Raw genomic sequence first — 22162 nt, 5'->3', positions numbered from 1 at the left:
CCTTGTGGGTAGCAGGAAGAGGACGTAAACATACAGCCAGAGAGGCCTGCTCTAGCAACCCCCCCCCGGCTTCTAGTCTGAGGCACTGCAGGCATGTGTCTGCATTTCCTGAATCAAAAGTAAATGTCTGTTCACTTCTGTTTCAATTTAATTGGTGCAGTTTAGCCTATACTACAAAGACTGAATAGATTCAGCCAGGGGCTTTTTGACTGTCTGTTACTAGCCTTAATGTTTAATGGGAACTGGGACAGGATGGGCTGCCAGTAGGAAAGGAGTTGAACTTTGAGGAGTAGAAAGAAAAGTCCTTTAGAAAGTGTTAATATTTTAAGGGCAGTCAATTATTTGGGAATAGATATTGCATTTGAATTTAGACACTACCTTAGCCTGAATGACCTTTTAAATGCATACAAGACCTGAGATGGTAAGTTTGGACAGGAGGGAGCACTGACCTTGTGGGCAGCTTCTGGACAATAATTTAACCTAAAAATGGAAGCTGCAGCAACATATGAAGATGAATACCTTTAAAATGGAATCAAGAGACCAATCTTGTAGATATTCTTGGGATCTCTGCACAAAAATGGCTCTGTAATCAAGCCCATAGTCAGGTATACAATTTTTAAAAGGCAAAAATTATCTTAATAGTCCTCTCTATGGAAAATAAATGGTGTCCACAGATTTTTCTAACCATCCCTGAAATGATATTAATTTCACTAGAGTATTTGCTTCACAAGAAGCTTAGTTTGGCAAACCATAAACCTGACACAAACCTGTGTCAACCTCATGCGTATTAATCTGACTCCCACCTCTGTTGAAGTTCATTGTAAAGCTATTTAATAAGAAACAGCCCACTTTTCAACACAAGATTAATAATTCTGGGTACTTTATAGAGGTAGATTTTTTTTTTTTCTGGCTCCATTGTTTCTTAGATTTAGTCCAATAGGGTTGCAGTTCATAAAGCAAAATGAGTCAGAAACTCAAAACAGAGCAAGATGTGATGGCAGAGAAAAAAAGGGTACATTACACAAGGTTTCTTTTTATTTATACTTCCTGTCAGCCAGTAAAAGAGTGAAAATGGTAAAGGGCACAATAACCCTAATCCTTGCATTCCCTAAGGGCTTCTATTCTGTGACATCACCTCAGTATAACTGCTTCCAGATGGGGAGGGGAGAGCCTTGCTAGATTATCCTTTTCCTCCCTTTTTGATCTTCAATTGGCCACTTGAAAAAATAGAATGAAAAGCAAACTTGGTAGTAATGAAGAAGTTGATATGTCTAGGGATATTTAGGTGCCTAGGGCAGACCTCAACCCTTATCTTGCCTAGAATCTTTTCAAGGGAAGGAAAACAGAAATGGAAGAATTCAAGAAACACATCAGGATTGTGAAAAACCTAATAATATGTAGCTATTGCCTTTCATAAAATGTGGATTTTTTCCCCCTACAGCTACACTGGGGAATGAAACCTCTTCTGAACCCAGAAGATTTAATCTGGTTAATCACAGACTTTTGAGAAGGAAATTAAGGGAAAACTAGTTAGTATCACTTTCCCCTATCCCCACCTGCTCATTTTTTGACATAGATACACTTCACTGTATGCAACTCTTTTTCTAGATTTTTAGTGTTAGAAAAAGTTGACCTTTTACAAGTTTTGTTTTGTTTAGAGCTCTTCACAGTAGCATTTGGATGCATGGCAGAATCTTTTAAGCAACTTGTTTTTCCAGTACCATATTTTCCCATTTAGCTTTATGGAGATTAAACCCACTGTGAAACTGTGGGGATATAGATGGGTATTTCAATATATTCAATATAAAGAAAACAGCTTAAGTACTCATATGATGCTCAGTATGACAGGGTGGTACACACCCATCTACACAGGTGTTTAAGCACAGTCATTTACTCCACCATCAGACAGTACCCATGTCTGATGGAACTATCTGACAGCACTATAAACTAGTCCACACCCGCTCAACTGTTGCACATGTGTAGGCGCTGACACTATTGTGTAGTAAATTATTCTACTTCACAGTAAAGCACCTATGTAAATGTACCCAGTGGTACTATCTGAACTTTAACACTCAGTCATTAGTGATTTGTGAGTAATAAACTTTCATATGTGAAATACATTCTCTAGTTTCTGAGTTCAGAATCAAGCAAAGCAGCATCTGAAACAAGGAAGTGCCCAACTATTTAGGTTCATTGATATTTTTGGGTCTTTCTCTGGTGTTCTCATCTGATACCTGAAAATTATCTGAAAGTTCTCAAATCACTCTATTCATTAGCATTACCTATCTAGAGTCTCTCTGATTTTCCTTCTATATACATTATGGGAAAATATTTCATTTTGTTTATAGATTTATTCTGCTATAAAGCGATTTATTCCCAGTCCCTGCACATGTGTACAGCAAAACCAAAGTCACTTAACAATAGTTAAGTCTCTCTCAGCAAGAGTAGCTAAAACTTTAAATGGCTCCTCTAAAGAACTTGATTTACTAACATGATTTACATGAAGTCATGAAATCCCAAATGTTGGGCTTCACAAGGGAATGGCAGATGTGGAGAGAGTTTTAGAACTGACTGCTCATTGGATGGAGGATAACCTCCCTAGCTGCACAAACACAAGGCTTGTCAGCTCATGGCTCAGGTTGTTTCAAATGTTGCACTATAGTTACAGGTATTGACTTATTTGTGGCAAATGATGTGTTCATGGACAAATTTTGAAGCCATCTCAAAAGTTAGTAAAGGAAATGTGAACCTTTATTTTGATTATTTTTGATGTAACGTTCTTTGGTAAAAAAAATAATCATAAAACACTCAAGATATTGCATAGGAAATAAAATACATGTAGAGAAAAAAAAACACATATATACATTTCATAAAAATAGAATACATCTTGGCAAAATTACTTCCAGAGTTTGTTACCACCTTATACAGTGTATTGACACCTAACATTTTGCTGAACCAAATGTAAGATTTTTGGATTTAAAAAAAATGTTCTATTTGCAAACCCCACCCAAAACCCAACTCTAAAATGAACACTGAATGGTTGAATGAATCAGGAGTAGTGGAAACATGGAAAGTTTGGAGTTAATTAATGAATTATATCAAATATTAGAGTAATATATTTTTATTATAAAAATATCTCCTGTCATAGATGGAAGTAGTAATGTAATGTGTTTGGGTTCTTTTCTTCAGCAAAGAAATGGCACAGCTGAACTTGCACAAACATCACAAATTATCATTTGGCATCTTTAAATGAAAACAGAGCTTCCGGATGACATCTATTTCATCACTGGCAAGTGTAAACAAAATAGTACTTTTTTCTTTTTTGATCAAATCAAGCAACTTTATACAGACCTAATTCTACAAGTATGGTAAGAAAAATATTTTTCTTATTTTATTTTTTCTTAAGATATACTATAAAAACCATAAAAACAACATTCAACAAAGATATGCAGACCACTTAGAAATATACCTGGATTTCTGTTTAGGTTTTGTTTTTTTTTTTTCGTTTTTTAAACAGAGACTGATTTGTTTACTGTTTGACCACTAAAATCCCACCTCACACTTCTGATTTGTTCTGTTGCAACTTCGGAACAACCTGTGGAAAGTGACTGCTCCAGTATAATAAATAAAGCAAGTGGTAAAGGTTCCTCAGAACCATTGAATTTTTTTTTCAATTGGAATAATGGAAACATACTGGCAGCCTCAGAGAGAGCATGGAAAGGAAAAGAGCGTAGCACCATTTTCAAGTTGCCAGATTCACAACTGTTGAGAGAGAGGCAGTAGTGTCAATCTGGAAGTGGTAATACCCACTCGCACTTACTGATTGTGATTAATATAATGGGACTATTGTCAGAAGTGCTTTTTAATATGGATAAGCAGACACAGCTATATAAACAATGAAAGTAGTCTGGTATTCAATGCTTCCATTGGTGCTGTAGGACAGAGCTCTGACTCTCATTCGGTAAGTCTCTGGCTCCCTTAGGGGTCTGGTTGAGAACACCACTCCTTTTAAGTTTTCATCTCTCAGAGCAAATGGGATTGTTGGGTCCTCATCTACCATTAGGAAAGTTGTTCTAGGATGCATGACTTGATCTTGAGTGTAGGCAACTAGTCGGATTAAATCCTGATTGGCAGCTATTCCAAATGGGAGAGAAACAAGTTTGTACTCCAAGGCATATGGACTAAGGGCACATTCCAAGTCATTGGGTGGGCAGTTCTTGAGACAAAACCTAGGAAATAAAAACAGCATTTTGATGTAGCTAAATGGAAAGCACGCTGAAGGCTACTCATAAATAAGTACTGTTACATAGGCTAACTCACACAGAGCGATTAGATGGATAGCTTTAAGCACAAATGTATGTTCCTTTATTTTAGTTGTATGTCAATAGCACATAATCACCACAGAAAAGAGTCCCTCCTGAGATTGCTTATAGCATATTTGTGGCTGCAATAAGTATTTTTGATTATCATGTTTTTGTCACCTCTAAAACAAAAAAAATGAGCTGGGAGAGGGGCAGACCAATATGAGTTAGACTGAGCAAGTTACATCAGTTGGAAAGAGTCTTAGCCCAGCTAATCAGATTTGAAAGAGACTACAGGGCATCAGCTGTTCCAAATTAAGTCCCATTTTGGCTAGGAACATATCCAGAAGATGGTTTCTGATTGTGAAGCTGGACAAGCACTTTGAAAGGTAAAACAAAGCTCAAACAAAACAAACTATGGGATTTTCAGAAGATGGCAAAAAAGGTAACTTGGGGAATTTAAAAACACATTGAAACATGAGAAAGCTGACTGTGATCATTCAGTATGATCTATTGCCATTCTCTTAATGACTAGTCAGCCACAACACAAATTAATACTTAAGGTGCTCTAAAAATGAGAGTTTAGCACAGCACAAAAATAAATAAAGACCAGAAGAATTCTGGCTTGTGTCATGCTCAGTTGGTAGCAAAGTCACCTGAATCTTGTTTTTGTTTAATCTAAAAGTAGTAATACAGGATCTATAAAAAGAACCAGAAGTCACAACTTGTGCAGACCTTTTGCAGTCGGGTTTTATTATCTAGTCAGCCACAAATCTATTATTGTTCCATATTGTTAATAGTCTTTACAAAGTGGCCAGAGTCCAGTCACTTAGGTTAGGAACAGACATTACACATACACTGGTTTAAGTGATAAGAAACTGGTTTAAACCTGTAACAGAACAGAAGTTCAGTGCATGTAAACCAGTTTGAAAATGGCTGAAACTGGTTTGAGATAAACCTGGTTGGATGTAGTATCAGACTTAACTGATTTGGATCAAACTGGTTTATGCAATGTGTGTCCCAGGTCCCTTCCTGGTTTAATTTAAATCAGAGGCCCCCAGCATCCTGGCATACTCTTTGGGCTGGGTTCTCTGCTCCACAGCAGAGCTGGCCCACTCCCCTCTGCTCCTTGGCTGGAGCTCTGGCAGAGACTGCAGGTGTCTGTCTGGATTCCCCCTGCTCCCCCACCCCTCCCCTCATCACCCCCTGCTAATCAGGGATTCCCCCCTCCTCTCTGTCTTACATATACACCTCTCAACATTAACTAGCATACTACATGCTGGCTACAGTCTATGTTGTGAGAGACGGGACAAAGGTAGACAGGACTGCATCCACTTAGGCCTTTTTGGAGCTAATCAATGTGTAGCTGGTAATATCTTTCCATTCCTTCCCTGGAAAAGTTGTTTAAGAAGAGCTTGAACTAATGCAAGAGTCTGTGTTTTCTGATGGGGTGATAAATGCTGATAACAGAACTGATAAATGTTCTGTTATCAAGGGGGGGGGGGGCCCTCCCTAATCAGAGCATCCTTCAGGGGCCTGACCATGCCCCCCTCACCTCAGCACTGAAGAAGGGGAGGAGGGGATGCTCTAGCACCCCCAGCTTCTAGCCTGAGCCACTGCAGGTATGTCTCTGCATTTCTGGGATGTCTGTAAGGTTACAAATCAGTTTAGCCTAGTCAGTTTAGACTAACCTGCAAAGATTGAATCAATTTAGGCTCAGGCTTTTTGAATGTCTGTCCCTAGCCATGCTGGCTATGGCCTGTGCTGTGGCAGATAGGACAAAGGCAGACAGGACTGTGTCAGCTTAGGGCTTTTTGAAGCTTATCAACAGGTAGCTGGTAATGTCCCTCCATTCCTTCTTTGGAAAAGCTGTTTAAGAAAAGCTTGAACTAATGGAGAGAGGCTGCTGTTTTGTTAATGAGCTGATAAACACTGAGTTAGGGGTGATAAACATTGTGTTAGCAACTCCTTGCTGGGCTGCTCAGGAGGGGGAGGGGGAATTCCTCCCTAATCAGAGTATCCTGCAGGGTCCTGGCCACACCCCCCTCAGTACAGGATTGGGGAAGGGAAGGGAAGGGAAGGGAAGGCTGCATGTGCCTGCATTTTTTCAGTCCAGAAGGGATGTCTGTATGCTTACAAACCGGTTTAGCCTAGCCAGGTTAAACTAACCTGCAAAGATTGAATCCATTCAAGCTCAGGCTTTTTGAATGTCTGTCCCTAGCCTTAATGTCTTCCCATGAATCAATGAACCTAAAAGAAATGAAAATAAAACCTACCCAGAAAGAGGATCTCGCTGATAGTTTGGTGGACAGGGTGTATCTATACATTGATAGCTTCCTCTCATGTTAAAACACATTCGATTTGATCCACAATGAATGTTCTGTTCTAGGCACTCATCAACATCTGATTGAAAAAAATGCACACAATAACTGGTCAGTATTGGAATGAATTTCAGACACAGAAAAAGTTTATCAAATTGATATCTAAAAATTGCCAGCGCAGAGCATGCACTACATATGAATGAGTAAGAGTGTTCCACACTTGACCTTGCACACATGTATTCTTGGAATCCCACCTTGATATTTGATACAGTGAAACTAGTAAACTCAGCATGCCCTTATGATACCATTTTTGGCAGGCATGGAAGAGAAGCTAAAGATCAGTTTTCCTTTGGAACTAGAACTGCTTTCTTACCTCTAAGCAGTGAGCATCACAGTCCACACTACAGGCATGCTGGCAAAATCATGCAAGATAGCTTATCAAGTTAGAAGCAGCAAATGTTTACATAGCTTTCTGATGACTTTTTTTTTTTTTTTTTTTTACAGTTTTATTGTAATATTTCTGGCTTAAATGTGTTCAAGTTGGAATGATGTTGCTTGCCTCAGTTTCCCTTACTAACTTATACACAGGGAAAGAAGTGTTTATAGAGTCCTTGCTAGGACCCAGAACTGCCTACATGCCTGTGGGAAAAGACAAATGTACCTTCAGCAACAAAGGAATTCAGTAGCTTCGGGTGGGCTTCCTTTGGAGGAGATACCCAGAGGCATCAAGGGAAGCAGAGGTACGCATTGCAATGAACAGAGCAGTCTGAAAATAGGGTGTCAGGTTGGGGGCTGGAAGGTCTGAGGCAAGGAAAGAGCCATGGTACTCTAGGGTGCTTGGGCTGCACAAAATGGAGAGAGAACAGCTGAGCTAACCTCAGGGTAACCAGGGCTGTGCAGGATGGACTGGGAACAGAGGTACTGTTTGACCCTTTGGAGGGGGCAGGATCTTCTGGCTCTGAGGCCTTTGCCCCTTACTAAATGCCTTTAATGAGATGGAGGGGTCTGTTTTGCTGCTTGGAACTTGGGGTGTACTCCTTTCCCTTTGAAGTGGTAAAGGCCCTCTCTTAGGAGATGCACTGGAAAGTAGCTCCTTGAGACAGAGCCACAGATAGCCAGGGAGGGTCAAAGACCAAAAGGCCAAGGTCTCAGAGTTGGAAGAAATGGTTTCCCTCTAAATCTCTTTTCTCTAGCAGCCTGGGATGGCTTCAGAGGGTATTCAGCTAGATCAGACAAGACCAGAGATTCTGAGCATGTGCTCCTGTGGCAATAACAATCCCAAAGTTTGACTCATGATCTGATCTTCTTGAAGTAAAAGCACTAAGAGCAAAAATCTGCCTAACTTATAAATGGAACTGGATCAATTAGTGAAATGGATAGCTAAGGACTGGTCTTGGCGACCTTGTGTGTCCCTTCTAGTCCTGTATTCTTCAGTCTGCAATATCTTTTGTGGAAAGTCTGAGGGAGAGAGTTTGTTAAGATATTTCAGGTACTGAGGGGTTCTTAATGAGCAGAGAACAGCTGAAAACAGTCTCAAGTTTGGTTAGGGCCACTGATGGAGAGAAGCCAGAGTCAAAGATCTAGAACCAAAACCATTCAAACTGTGAGTTCCAGAGGGTTGTCAGACAGAATCTGAATACAGAGCAGATATCTGAATCTAAATATCTGACTCGGCTTCAACCTTTCAGCCCTGTGGGCCAGATGAGTGGGGCAGGGCTGGTCCAAGGGCTAGATCAAGCACTGTGCACAAGGATCAGGCCCTTGGACCTGGCACTGCCTCCTCCCTGCTTGGAACATTGGGAGTGGGCTCTGGGGCTTTGCACCACCTGCTCCTGCCCCTGCACACTGCCCCCTCCTGTCCCAGTATGTCAGGATTGAGTCCCAGGGGCCTGCCACTGCCTCTTCCCACCCACTTGTATACCAGGATTGCCCCTCCCTAGCCCTGCACACTGGGATTAGGTGCCCAATCCAGTGCTACAGGTTTGTAAATATGGTAGTGGGGGAGCAGTGGCACTGGGGGAGCCCAGCCTCACAGGATGGATAAGCCAGTGTCATGAACTGGATCTGGCCTGGCTGAGGGTTGAACATCCCTGATCTACAGATTAGCAAGAAAAGATTTTAAAAATTGGTTTGAATTGCATTTTAAAGTAATGTAAAATTTTCTGTAGTGAAGGAACTCATAACTCCTTTTCTTGGGATACAGATTTTGCTAATGCAACATTCTAATGCCAAATATTTTGGAGTTTAAATTGGAGAGCAGCAAGTCAGTGCCGGCAGTTTATTTTACTATGTAATATGTCAGATGTCTGTATATTTCTAAACCAGCTTGGATAGGTATGAAAAAGGTTGTGTCAGTGGGTGCATCTACACAAGATGCTAACTATGCAGTTGCCTAATAATACCACCCAGTAGTGTGCCGGGCAAAAACCTGTGGTAATATGCTGCTGCACAGTAGTATTAGGCTACTGTATCGTTAGCATCTGTAAAAACCCATGTGCTGGTGTTACTGTACAGTAGTGCCAGTTACTGTGCATTGATTTAGTACTTGGTTATCCAAATACTAAATTTAATGTGGAGTAATTACAGTGCATTAATGAATGTGTAGATGCATCCGGTCTCAACTACTTTTAACCTCTTATGTTGGTACAGTCGCAAGTCTTATCAAATAAGCTTGTTTATTTCTGGTACTCCCTGTTCCTACTCAAAAATAGCCTTGTTTGAGGCATTTTTAATTCTGGCCCCATCCAGAACACCTGCTTGAAGACAGAGTTGCTCATAAAGTTTGGTAAATGGCCTGAAATATTTCCCTACTCAGCACAATTCTTAAATATTAATTTATATTTAAATTTTAAAAATTAAAAATTATGTCCAAAGAAAGGATATAGTTTTTTAAACAGATAAGGAACCCAGTGGGAGAGCTGAACTAAAGAGAAGACAGGCCCACTGGGACCTTTTTTTGAATTACTATCATTTCATTTTTTTTTTAAATTTAACTAGCCAACAAATTGTTGGTCTCAATTAGAGAGATAGGTCCAACTTTACCATCAAACCAGTTCAACCTTGAAAACATGATGTTACAGCGGGTTGAATCAAAGCTCCAAATCTAAAGGCCCCTGAAACGTTGAGATGTTTGAAATCTAAATATTAGTTTTGTGGCTTGAAACCACATTGCAAGGGGATGATATATGTTTGTAGATGGACTATGAATTTGGTTCCTATCCTATCTCTGTACTTTCCCTCCTGGAGAAAACAAGAGATTTACTTACCTTGGCATGTTTTGCCATTGATCATAAGACGATAACCAATTGGACAAATACACTGATAACTTCCTAAGGTGTTTCTGCACTCATGCTGGCAGGCATCTCTGGTTTCACATTCATCAATATCTGAAAAAAATCCATGGAAATGTAAACATTCCTATACTATGGTGAACAGATTGTCTCTTTGGGTACAGAACCTCACAATAGCACCCAAATCCCAAACCCTCCAAGTGCTAATTTTTTCTCTTTATATAAAATGCATGTATAGGGCTTCTGAGATTTGGGAATCCTGCTTGTCATGGTGGGGAGACAGCAAGACTAAGAAAGCCTTTCCTTTCACAATTCATATGTTCAATTGCTCCTAAGTCTCTTTCATATTTTCTCATGCTTTGCAATACTGGGGCTCAGTCCCTAGGTGACTTATTTACTTTTACTAAAATTAGTGTTGAGGGGTTCCTTTCTTATTTAGGAGAGCAGTTTTATCAAATTAATTGGTATTATACATTCTAATTAGAGAGTTTACTGCTGAATAGTGAGGGCCTGGGGAGAGAATGAAGATTGTGGTGCATTCAGCCTACAAAATCTGCATCAGTGAAGAGTCCCAGGCCAATGACTCTCAGGCCAGGAAGCATGCAGAGGTGACTGGGGAAGAGGCTGATCCAAGGTATGTAGACAATGTACTAGGCCTACATATCTCTAATGGAAGTCTTTAGTTAGGGGACCTGCTGCTCATTTAAAGTTTCCCAAACAGGTGCAACTGCCTCCCTTGTAAATTGCCATCTCCCAGGCCACATGGATAAATTAAGCTCAATATCTAGAAAGGGTCATAATTACTGTTTTTTGTAAATATACATTTTTATCTCTGTGAAGTAAAATTATCTGCATTAGGCTAATACGTTAGCAACTGCAAACAGGCTAAGGAATTTAGGCCTCGGGCACATATTTCATTACGGCATGATTAACCTGTTGATCATGCCTTAAATAGTAGCACACTCACGTGTTCAAGTCAATTTATGGTGTGATACTGCAGTAAATGAGCCAAAAAATATTCCACATATAATGCATAACATTTTTGCCGCTTGTTTGCGTCATACCTTAAATTGAATGTGTGGCAGGTTGGTATTGGCTATAACAGATGAGTGTTGAGATCCAGCAGGGGGCAGCCCCAGGGTCTGGGACACAGCTGGCCCCCCACCCAATCCCCAGAGGCACATGGGGGTGGGGCACAGTTAACCTGATATCAGGAAGTATCTCCCCACTCTTGGTTTCATTGCACCCCAGACCTTTTAAAAAATGGGTGTGCTGCTCAGCTGCACACCCATTTTTTACTCATTGGGGTACACTAGGACCCCAGGATTGAGGAGTAGCTGCTCAATCCTGGGGTGCCCGTGTGCTACAATGTGTAAAAATCCTTCAAGTGCAGGGTTTAACATCCCCAGTGGGGGAAGTCCTCAGGCTCACCTTGTCCAGAGCCTCTCATCCCCTGTGCCCTAGCAGTGCAGCCAGGTGGTTCTGATTGTTGGCTGGGGCTAGGAACAGCACTGAGGCTGGTGCCAGACCCCAGTTCAGTGCCCAGCCCCAGCTGACAAATAAGCTGATTATCAGGGACTCAGCCAGGCACTTGACTTTCAACTTGCTAGTGTGTGGGAGGGGAGCCCAGGATCATGGAAAGGAAATAGGATGCAACTGGCATCTACCATATTTACTTGAATACAAGAAGAGGTTCCCCCCCAATAAGCAAGAAGGGAAAAGACCGTCATCTTAGACTTGCATACAAGAAAGCCTCATTAAATACACTGTTTAGCATTAAACTGCTGCCAAAAGTAGCATGTGCTCAGTAATAAATTATAAGGTTGATTAAATGCAGTCAAAACTGAGCATAACTATAAAATTCATGACCCATATTGGGCAAACATATTGATGGGGACCTACCACAATGATAGATTAGTGCAGCCCAGCTGAATAAGATATATGGTATTGCCCATTGAGCACAGTCCCCCTCAGCATTGACTTTTTCAAGTCATGGTGAGCCACTACACTGCATGCATTTCAACTTCCTATTTACTCCCACAGCTCAACTGTGCCTTTGTTTCCCATTTCCAATGATTCTTGTTTTTTCATCAGCCTTAATGTATGGCAATCATCATCAAATGGAGCCCCAGACAAGTTTACCCAGAATCCCTATGTCCTTCCCTCCCCCACTTAGCCTGTTATATCTGATTAGTGTGGCCCTGCCCTACCTGAGGTAGAGGTGGAGCAGGTTACCATGCACCTCATTTGCTTATAAATTTTTGGAGGATCCCAGGACTTATGACAAGAACACCCAGGTCCAGTTATGAGTCGGGGGGGGGGGGTGCTAATTAGCATATGGATCCTTTGTAGGGGGTATCTGAGTACGCATACATTCTGAGCAGTGCTGAGCTGTGGGGTCACCATGGCTTGAAATGCTCTTGATTATGCTGGGACCCAGCCCAATGAACTATATGGTAAATCATGAGCCTTTTGGCATTGACTTGATGTCATGCATAGTGGGTGTGTCTACACAAGATGCTAAATGCACATTAGACTAATTCTACTGCACATTAACACATCATGCAAAAAGCATACTAATGCGCAGCAGATCTTGTCTAATGCATAGTAGTATCACAAAAAAATTCTTCTGCACTAATGCGCAGTGCCAATTATGTCACATCAAGTTTGTATCTGTTATTACAGGTACTAAACTTAATGTGCTGTAATTATGGCACATTAATGAATGTGTAGATGAACACCCAGTTTGTACTATATCAAAGTAGATACAAAAATGCTGCTTAAAAGTGTGTTTCTAGAGTACCTGTGTTAAAACTTGCAATGATTTCAAAAAACATAAAATGTACCAGTTGTGGATAAACTAAGTCTATGGGTACTATGTGCAAATTACTAGTTATATTTATTTCAATGTCAGTATTTTCAAATTTGCTTCTCACTTCCACATGCTCAGGGAGAGTAGGGTTTGACTGTAAGGAGTGGAGGAAGAGGCTACAGGGGAAAGAAGTTGTGGGGAGGCAGAGGGCAAGGGAGCTACCTGATTCCTCAAATTTATTTTCCTTGATGTAGCAGTGGGAGGGGAACAAATTCAGGGCAAACCTCCAATAACTGAATTCTATACCTGGAAAATTATAACAAATGTATACATATTCCATATATAAAATCTAATTATTGGAGGGGAGTCGTCTTGTCTTATATTCAGGGATGTTTTATCTTCAAGTAAATATGGTAACCCCCAATTCCATAATGATGCATCCTGTGCAGTAGAGTCCTCTTTCCAGCCAAACTTTCATTGGCTATGAATTCTGATAGGTGATTTACACCCAGGAGAATCAGCAACTGTTTACATTCCCCTTCTTGTGTAGATTGCTTGAAATAAAAAATAATTGCTGTTCACTGAAGGCACTTTGAGAGCAACAATCATTCAGTAGATATTTTTCACCTAGGAATATTAAAGACATTAATTTATATTTCAGTTTAACTGAAAAAAGGCTACAAGAATATTACTTAAAGAAACAGATGCTTTATGATAGACCCTGTCCACCTTCCATAGAAATGGATGATGCTCAGAGAAATCAGTTTAAAGTCTCCTACTGAATCAAGCAGTGTTCCAGGTCTTTCACTGAAAAAGTCAGGTCCACAATAGGTGGTACTCACGTACTGCCTGACACCTTTTCAGTACAAATAGGTTAAGGTCTATTTGACTGCAGTGTATGTATATTAGTACTATTATAGCTACAACATAGTAAATGAAAACAGTAGTCACCTTAGGGACAAAAAGCTCACTCTAACTTACAACTTCAGTATGCATGCCAGTTATGTGCACATTATGTGGAGAAGCATACACCATCATATTGAATGGGTACAGGAAAATTACAAGAGGTAAACATGCTCTTTTTCACTTACACTGAATTGTATGATAAGCAATATGGCTGAATAGCCCTTGGAATCAATAGTGACACCTGCAGGGAAAAGTGCTACTTAATATGGGAAGAGCTTCAGAATCTGGTCTTTATATAGCTGCTAATTTCAAATGGCACTTTTACACATGCTCCGGGGGTGGGGGTGCTTTAATTAGAACGGCTCTTGCTTTAGTTCAACGAGCTTTAGTTCAAGCACCCCCGCTGCCATTTTGAAGCACAAGGATGCTGATACATGAGATGTAGCGGTTGGCTGGAGCGTGGTAATTACCACTTTCCAGCAAACTCGATTAATCAAGTCTGCTCTGACACGCTGTAATTACTGCACATCAGAACAGCCTGGCAGCACGTCTACAGGTACCCAAAAAGATTAAAAATCTTCACAGCTTTTGCCAGTTGTCACTTCTGCTGATCATTTTTTAAACTAGAAGTCAGCATCACTCAAAGGAATCTTCCCACTTCCTTTCCACCTCAGTCCACTTATGGCTTGTATTACTTTCTTGCTAGTCTGTTATGGAAACATACACACAGCTTGTTGTGTGCTCTGGTCTGGAGATCTCTTTCTGGACCCTTGTCTAGCCTACAGTGAATGAGATCTACGGACACCCAGAGAGTCTGAGTGGCTACCCAATAAAGACTAGCTGTAAACATGAAGAGACTGAGCCCACTGCTTAAAAATACATCTGGCAGTTAATATCACATGCTAAGGTGCCTTTAGATTTCCTAAGAAGTAGAGTTAGGCTTGTGATAACAAACAACATAGAGCACTTTTCTTCAGTGAAAGATAACAAAGAGTTTGAGAGAGAGAGGCAGTATTATTATCTTGGTACAGATGGAAAAGTGAATGGTAGAATGGCAATGTGCTCGACTTTCAGAGGTACTGAACATCTGCAGTTCCTAATGCCTTCAGTGGGACCTCTGAGGCTCAGAGCCTCTGAGAATCAGGCCAACAGTGACTTGCTAAAGGTTGTAGGGAGGGGTAGTCCAAAGGAGAATCCGTGGTTCCAAACTCCTACTTTCAGAGAAGGGCAATACTGTTATTCTTATTTCCTGACCTTTGCAGGACATTTTCTTTGTCCCTCCATACTCAGTAGGTTGTTAAGTATACCATAATTCCTATGTATTTAACAAGCCATGGCATCCATTTTATAAACCATGCATTTATATTAAGCTTATGGATATGACTATCCCTTGGCCTATACCAGTGATGCTATTGTTTGGTGCCCAGTCCTGAAATCTTTGTTCAGAATTTATTTGGGACAAATGCCCACAGAATTAAGTAGGGCTTTAATGTGAAAAAGGTCTACAGGGCTGGTGGTTATTTTTCTTCACACCCACAGAAAGAGAACAAAATTAAGTATTTTTTAGCCTGAGAACATACAGTGAAATAACATGCACTGGGGAGATGGAGGGGGACCTGAACATATTTTACTACTGTTTGTCTGGAAAAACATGCATAACTCCTTGAAACTTAACTATGGTCATACAAAAATTATAGCATCCCATGCTGTCATGCATCTCTAATGTATGAAATAGTAATCTAAGAGTAAGGTCAATATAGTCAATATATCTACAACAAGAGAATTGGATAGATATGACTGACATTTACCTATACATTTGTCATTTCTTGCCTCATAGCCTTCAGGGCAAGTTTCTCTAATATTCCTTTTAGTCCTGGAGAAGGGTATTCTGCTGTTCCTATACTCTGAGTAGGAGCTGTAGAGATTTGAGGAGTGCCTGTAATATTGTTGAGGTTGATAGATGTCTCTCACAGGGGAGATTTGAGCATAGTTATAGCTACTATAATAAGCACCATAATTTGGCAATCTTTCCAATCCAGCGCAAGATTTCCCATCACCTAATAAATGTTGTCCTGGTGGACAGACACACTTGAAGCTGCCGGGAGTGTTGGTGCACCGAAATGCGCAAGGCTTAGGTGCTTGTTCACATTCATTAATGTCTGCTCATGTGACATGATCCAGAACAACAAACCATGCAAAAAGGAGAAGAAAAAACAACACACAAAATATATCAGTCTGTAGAACAAACTGAGAACACAAATAAGATACTGAAGGCAGTAAAATATGAAGAGCCCAATGCCAAAGAAAAAGAGGGTACTTTTACCATGTGCAATAATATATCTTACTCCTCCCATAAAGCTGGTTTTGCCATGAGAACGTTATTATATAAGCCTAAAGCTCTTTTAAGTATGCTGATACTCATGGGATGGCATTCAGTAAAGTACACATTAAGGGGAAGCTGGCTATAAAAAAAAAAAGATATCTGAATTTTCTCTCATTTCATGCTTGTAGGGTCTGAAAACACTGCTATCATTCCTATGGCCTCTTGCATTGCTCCTGAATAATTCCTATAGGGACTGAGAGTCAAGCTGAAAACCCCCAAACTTTTTCAGAAGGCTGACATTGCTACACTTAGACTAGTTGACTGTTGGTAACTTCAGCCTCGTCAGCCTTTAGAAACTCTTCTGACTGCCCCAGAAGCAAGTTCCAACTCTACTTATCGAAAGGATAGAGTAGTCTTACATGAAACTCTGGTGGGAAATGGAGGAGAAAGGAGCTAGAAGGATCCCCAGAAAGGTACACAGAAAAAAACTAAAAGACAATTCTGTATGCTGTATATCTTGAGAGAGTCCTGTTACAAGAACTATCAGGCCCAATATGCCATGAGACTGAGAATGAAATGAGTTACTGAGCGTGCCTTGGACTCAACCAACTTAAGGAGCAGCACATGTGACAGTAGCAAAGTTAAAGCAATAAGTCAGTCTTACTTTTTTTTCTTATACCAAAGCCATGCTCATGACTTACAGTTGAAGTGATCATTGACTTCAGGGACAGCCAAAGCATTCACTAGACAGTATCCCTTTCTATTATTCATTATGAATACAAGAAAATAATAAGAACTAGCACCCTAGATGTCTTAGTTTTTATTTATATTATTTGCCCAATTTTATTTGATCATAAACTCTAAGTGTAACAAATGCCTTGCACTTTGTACACTGTATGGTGCCAGTACAGCTATTGGTGTTATTTGTCTAATATTTATTACTTCAGTGCCAAGAAGCCTTAACCTAGACTTACCTGATTTAGCTACACACACGCTATAAAAACATGTGCATGAACAGATTTTCAAGTATTTTACAAAGTCACATTTCCACAAAATGCATGCATACATACTTACATAAATGTATGTATGTATGTATGTATATCTTTAAAATACATCATTTGAAATATATATATTTGAATTGGTTTAGCCATGTCCTCCCCCTCTCCCTTCGTGCATTTTTAGCTTACAGAATGAATCAGCAGTACTGACCGGCCTTCAATAAGAATAAGGCCTTTTTATTGTTTTTTTATGTGGAGTCTTTAGACTTGAACTGGGGGTCAGTCATTACTAGCAGAAATGTTGCTAGCTTTTCTACATTACAAAAATCAAGACTGTCTAGGGCTTTTGAGAAAGATCTGAGTTCCAGGGAGGATGGGGGTGCAGTGAGCGGGGAGAATACTATGGTCTACAGCTAAACAGTTAAAATTTTGAAAACAAAATATTTCAGTTTAAATACATTCCTTACTCTGGCACTCTGGAATCCAAGGACTTATTTTATTCTGCATAGTAATCTATCCAAAGAGCAGCAGGACCATATCAACTCCCTCCACACTGACTACTAGCCTTAGATAGGTGTACAATATTCATAGGCTATGCCATAGCAAAGGATGGTTAAATGTGCACACTCTTTTGGCTCCATGAGTTGAGTTCTGAGATGAACTATGCCTGCTGAGATGATAATCCCTGCTGAAGGTTGCCCTCTGGGAGGTCCACACCATTCTCCTCACAAGCTTGTCTGTGAATCAAAGAAGCTAGCATTCTACTGAATAGCCCACATACCAGGTGTGTATACACATGCATAAACACTCCCAGGCAGGCATACACACGTACAGGGAAGTGGGAGCCAATTTGCTGCTAATGGCAGCAAACTACCCTGCTTCCTGGGGCCCTGCAATGGGCCCCTGCTGCCACCAGGGGGAGCTCTAGGCTCCCCCTGGGTGCTAGCCCACGGTCTGGCAGGGAGCACTGGACCAGGAGACAGATGTCTCCTGGCCAGGGCTAGGATATTGCCCCCTTTCCCCAGGGGGCTGCCTGCTGCTGGGGTGAGGACATGGAGCTCTTGCCCATGGCTCTCTGATTGGGGAAAGGGGACTTGGAAAGAACTGCAGGGGAGGGGCAGGTCCCAGCCCCCTGCCCCAATCTGCCAATGGGGCAGTTAGCAGCGAGCTCACTCCTAGCTGCCCCACTGACAGATCGGGGTGGGAGGCTGGGACCTACCTCACCCCTGAAGCTCTTTCCAAGGCCTGTGCTTCAATTGGAGCATGGTGTTGGGACCTGACCCTGACCGGGATAGTTCCTAGCCCCTGCTCCACGACTGTGGGGTGGGGGCTGGGGAGTCTGTTCCCCACCCAACCCTGCAATCACAGAGCTGAGTGGGGAACAGGATTCCCAGCCCCTGCCAGCAGTGAGTTCCCAGTGGCAGCTCTGCAGTTGCGGGGCTGGTGCTGGGAGAACCTTTTCTGGATCATTATCTCCCAGCACTAGCCTCCGCAGTCATGCAGCTGGCGCTGGGAGCTAAGGATCTCCTAGTCCTTCACTCCCCAATCACAATCTTGGAGCAGGGGGCTTGGAGTTCCCCGCTGCCAGGGCAGGAGGACATAGTTCCTGCCCAGGCTGTGGTGGCGGAGCTCACCCTAGCGGCAGGGAGCAATCTCCTGCCCCCTAGTGGCCAGCTGACTAGAAGAAGATTTGCTCCCTGTCAGGCACATACACAAGAGCTACTGCACAGTAAGTAATCACAGGTAATTTTGCTACTTGCATTTGTAGTTAGCAAATTTACTTGCGATTAGCAAGGTTTACTGAGCAGTAAGCGTGTGCACCTGTAGATTCACATGCTTACTGCATAGTAAACTACATTACTGCAGAGTAAAGCATCTCATGTAGATGCACCCACAGATAACTACATTTATTGTCAAAGGAACTAACTTAAGAAAAGCTATTTGGTGTTGACCCTGCCAGGATTTTCCTAAATTCACCCCAATACGCTTGGTTATTACAGAAAACATGACATACATACTCTACTGTTGTTCCAAGATCTATGGAGTATTATACTTCAGTACAATAAAACTCCTTAACAGAGCAATTTCAAGTAGGAATGGTCAACACATTTGTTTTGTTTTGAAATATTTAATATTATCATGAGCATTTTTTTGCTCCCTAACAGTAGGCTTATCTGCTTAGCTTATAGACTTCAAAAGGGATAGTGTCTCTAGTCATGTTATAGCGTAAAAAGCAGCCAAAAAGCAGTAGCTGAGTGTATGGAATCGTTGTTAGTGTAATGTGATTTCCACTCATCTTACCCACACAGGGTCTTCCAATTCCTTGAGAGCGATAACCTCTTGGACACCCACAACGGTGACTCCCCCGTGTATTCTCACAAATCTGGTTGTACCTGCACTGATGGGTACCATCTCTGCATTCATCAATGTCTAAAACAAACAGAGGTAATAAATAGTGACTTAATTGTTCTTGAAACTTCAAGTGCTCCCTTTCTAAACATATTAAGATGGAGGTAAATAACAGCTGAGTTTGGCCCTGTCTTTTATGTACTTTCTAAGCTGGGGGAACAAAATACATTTCTTATCTGTAATAACATTGGACACTACCAGTTCACAACAATTGTGTGACAGACTATGATGAGTCTGGGTTATACTGGGACTAGATGTAGAGATAAAACAATCTTCCATCTTAATTGCATTTATTTACTTAAACTTTTAACAAGTTTCCAGTTGATTAGTAGTAGGTTTTAAAACCTTAAAATGTACTTGTAGAGAACAGGCACACTCTATGAAACATTAGTATATGTAGCTCAAAAGGGGCACAATATTTCTTACTCCAACACTCAAATGAGTTTGTAAGTATGGAAATAGAGCAGTAGAGTCCAGCCCAGTTGTTCTTGGGAACAACCAGGGTTCAATGAGTCCTGGGAAAGTTTATCTTGGAAGAGTGAACATTTGTACACAAACCTTCTGAGAGAAGCTGCAGCACAGTCCTTCAGCATCCCAGTGTGCCTTGCTCATATCTCACTTCCTGCCTATGGGTCCAGGGAGATAGTGTGACACTCAGTCTGGACTGGACTGCTTGAGCTGAGCAGGGAGCCCCTGCACAAACCCCACGCTGCAGGGAGAGACAGCCTGAGAGGCAGCCCGTGTCAACCAATCTGGGCTTCCCTAAGCACTGCTGTCAGCTGTCACCAAACAGACTGGGGGGTCTGCAATACCCACTGAAATATGTGCAACAGGCCCCTTGACTGCAGTGGCATGGCATTTGAACTTTTGTTCAGGTAAGTTTTTCTATCAGGAAAACAAAACCAGGGGAATTCTCCTGGATCACTTGAACATATGTGCAGCCACTGACTCCATTACTACTATTTAAAAAAAAAAAAAAGAAATGAGAAGAACAGGGCAAACCTATCCTTTCACCATTTGTTTAAAGGGGTTAATGAAAATCTTGGGCACTTGGAGGACATCCAGCACCAGTTAACATGAATTATCACAAAGCAGTCAAGCAGTATAAGCCTGGCCATAAGTCAAAAGAAGTTAATGATGCTAGGTGTGAAATACAAGTAATTTATTTAGTTGTCTAGAAACAGACTTAGGTACTAATCTTGATGCATCACCCTTTGAAAATGTTGGCCAAAGTCCATATGCATTACAAGCATGATGCAGTAAATGAATCCATATACCCACCAATACATGTTCCATTGTCTGCCTTAGTCATTCCATTTGGACATAGATCAATGCACTTATAGCCACCACGTGTGTTCTTGCAGTGCTGATCAGGTCTACACACATTCTGCCTGCATTCATTTATATCTTAAAAAAATTAGAGATGGATTTAAAATTAGCTGACTTCTTAATACTCTATTCCACAAAACCAGGGTAATCAAACCTAATTATATTCTGTACGTGCATCTACCTTCACAAATATGTATATAGTTATGTGTACAGTTTGCCTGTCTCATGCATGTTTCACAGCCTCACTTGCACTCTTCCAATTATTTCATATCCAAGTGAAATCAAGTAAAATGATCTAGTTCTGTTTTGTAAGCTCATTCAAAAATCTTAAGGATTTAGAAGGGATATGTTCTTGCTGCATGCCTCTTTATAAAAACTGCATTTGAAATCAAATTAGTGAACTACATAGAAATTCTGTTTTCTGGGACCTAATTTTCTTCCATACCCATGCATTTTCTGCCTTTTAGCTGATATCCTGGGTCACATCCACAATGGAAACTTCCTATGGTATTGAAGCAATGCTGATGACAGGAATTGGATTCTTGGCATTCATTAACATCTGTTGAATAATACAAAGTCTTCAGTGTTACAGCTGTGGATCATCTTATATTCATATACATCAAACATTGTTTTCGCATGTTTAACATTTTAAGCTCTTATTTGATCTCTAAGTCTTATCTGCCCTTTTTACGCTTTTTCCCTATAGCAGTGGTCTCCAACCTTTTAAATACGGAACCACTTTTTGAATTCAAGTCCAACCCAGGATCTGCTGTGCCCTCCCTGCCTCCCAGCAAGTCATCTTGTGGGGAGGAAAGTGGGGGACAGATTGAGGCAGAGGGAGAAAAAATTATTTGGGGGGGGGGGGCTGATTGTGGTAGATCCTAGGTTGGACTTTAATTAAAAAAGGTAAGTCTGTGGGGGAAGGGGAAAAGGCTGGGGGGGAGGGGCCGATCGAGGCCCCAGCAGTGAGGGAGGGAGCAGGGCACAGGCATGAGCAGGGTCTGGGGTGAGTGGGGCCCCAGCTGGGCCAGGTGGTGGGACAAGTGGAGCCTGGGAGGCACATGCCCCCCTAATCTGTGCACGGGGCAGAGGCAGCTGCCTCTGTGGGCTGGGCTTTGAGCCCCATTACCCTGAGAACCATGCAATGCAATGTGTGTGTCCTGCTGCCGGGTGGGCAGGGAGCACGTGGCAGCTTCAGCAGAAAGCAAAGCCTCTGCCCACCCCCTGCCCACAGATCGGGGGGCACATGGCCCCCAGGCTCCACCTGTCCCACCATCTGGTCTGTCTGGGCCCCACTCACCTCAGCCCCTGTTCTTCCCTGTGCCCTGCTTCCTCCCCTCACCACCGGGGCCTCAATCTGCACCCCGCCATGGCAGTGAGGGAGGGAGTGGGGCTGCGGCTGGGGCAGGCCCTGCCCCAGCTGCGGTGGGGTACAGGACGAAGCCGTGAGCAGTTTGTCTGGGGGGCACCCGG

At 41.7% G+C, this 22162-nt stretch overlaps 1 protein-coding gene across 2 annotated transcripts in view; it reads right to left on the bottom strand.

Moving 5' to 3' along the window:
* Nucleotides 1-2729: 2729 nt before the first annotated feature.
* Nucleotides 2730-22162, bottom strand: part of HMCN1 (hemicentin 1) — a 354179-nt gene continuing 334746 nt past the window's right edge. The window contains exons 101-107 of one of the 2 annotated variants that reach the window (XM_006267576.4): nucleotides 21135-21248; nucleotides 20642-20767; nucleotides 19253-19381; nucleotides 15439-15789; nucleotides 9889-10008; nucleotides 6578-6704; nucleotides 2730-4229 (exon numbers count right to left, since the gene is read on the bottom strand). In XM_006267576.4, the coding sequence (XP_006267638.2) occupies nucleotides 3863-4229; nucleotides 6578-6704; nucleotides 9889-10008; nucleotides 15439-15789; nucleotides 19253-19381; nucleotides 20642-20767; nucleotides 21135-21248 (1334 nt within the window). In that variant the 3' untranslated portion in view covers nucleotides 2730-3862. The remainder of the gene's footprint in view (nucleotides 4230-6577; nucleotides 6705-9888; nucleotides 10009-15438; nucleotides 15790-19252; nucleotides 19382-20641; nucleotides 20768-21134; nucleotides 21249-22162) is intronic. The other variant, XM_019500190.2, reaches the window with a different exon arrangement.

This window comes from Alligator mississippiensis, chromosome 5, assembly GCF_030867095.1.
Source record: "Alligator mississippiensis isolate rAllMis1 chromosome 5, rAllMis1, whole genome shotgun sequence".
Taxonomy (NCBI): Eukaryota; Metazoa; Chordata; order Crocodylia; family Alligatoridae; genus Alligator; species Alligator mississippiensis.
Note: the sequence above shows the minus strand (reverse complement) of the source record. Positions and strands in the feature narration are given on the sequence as shown.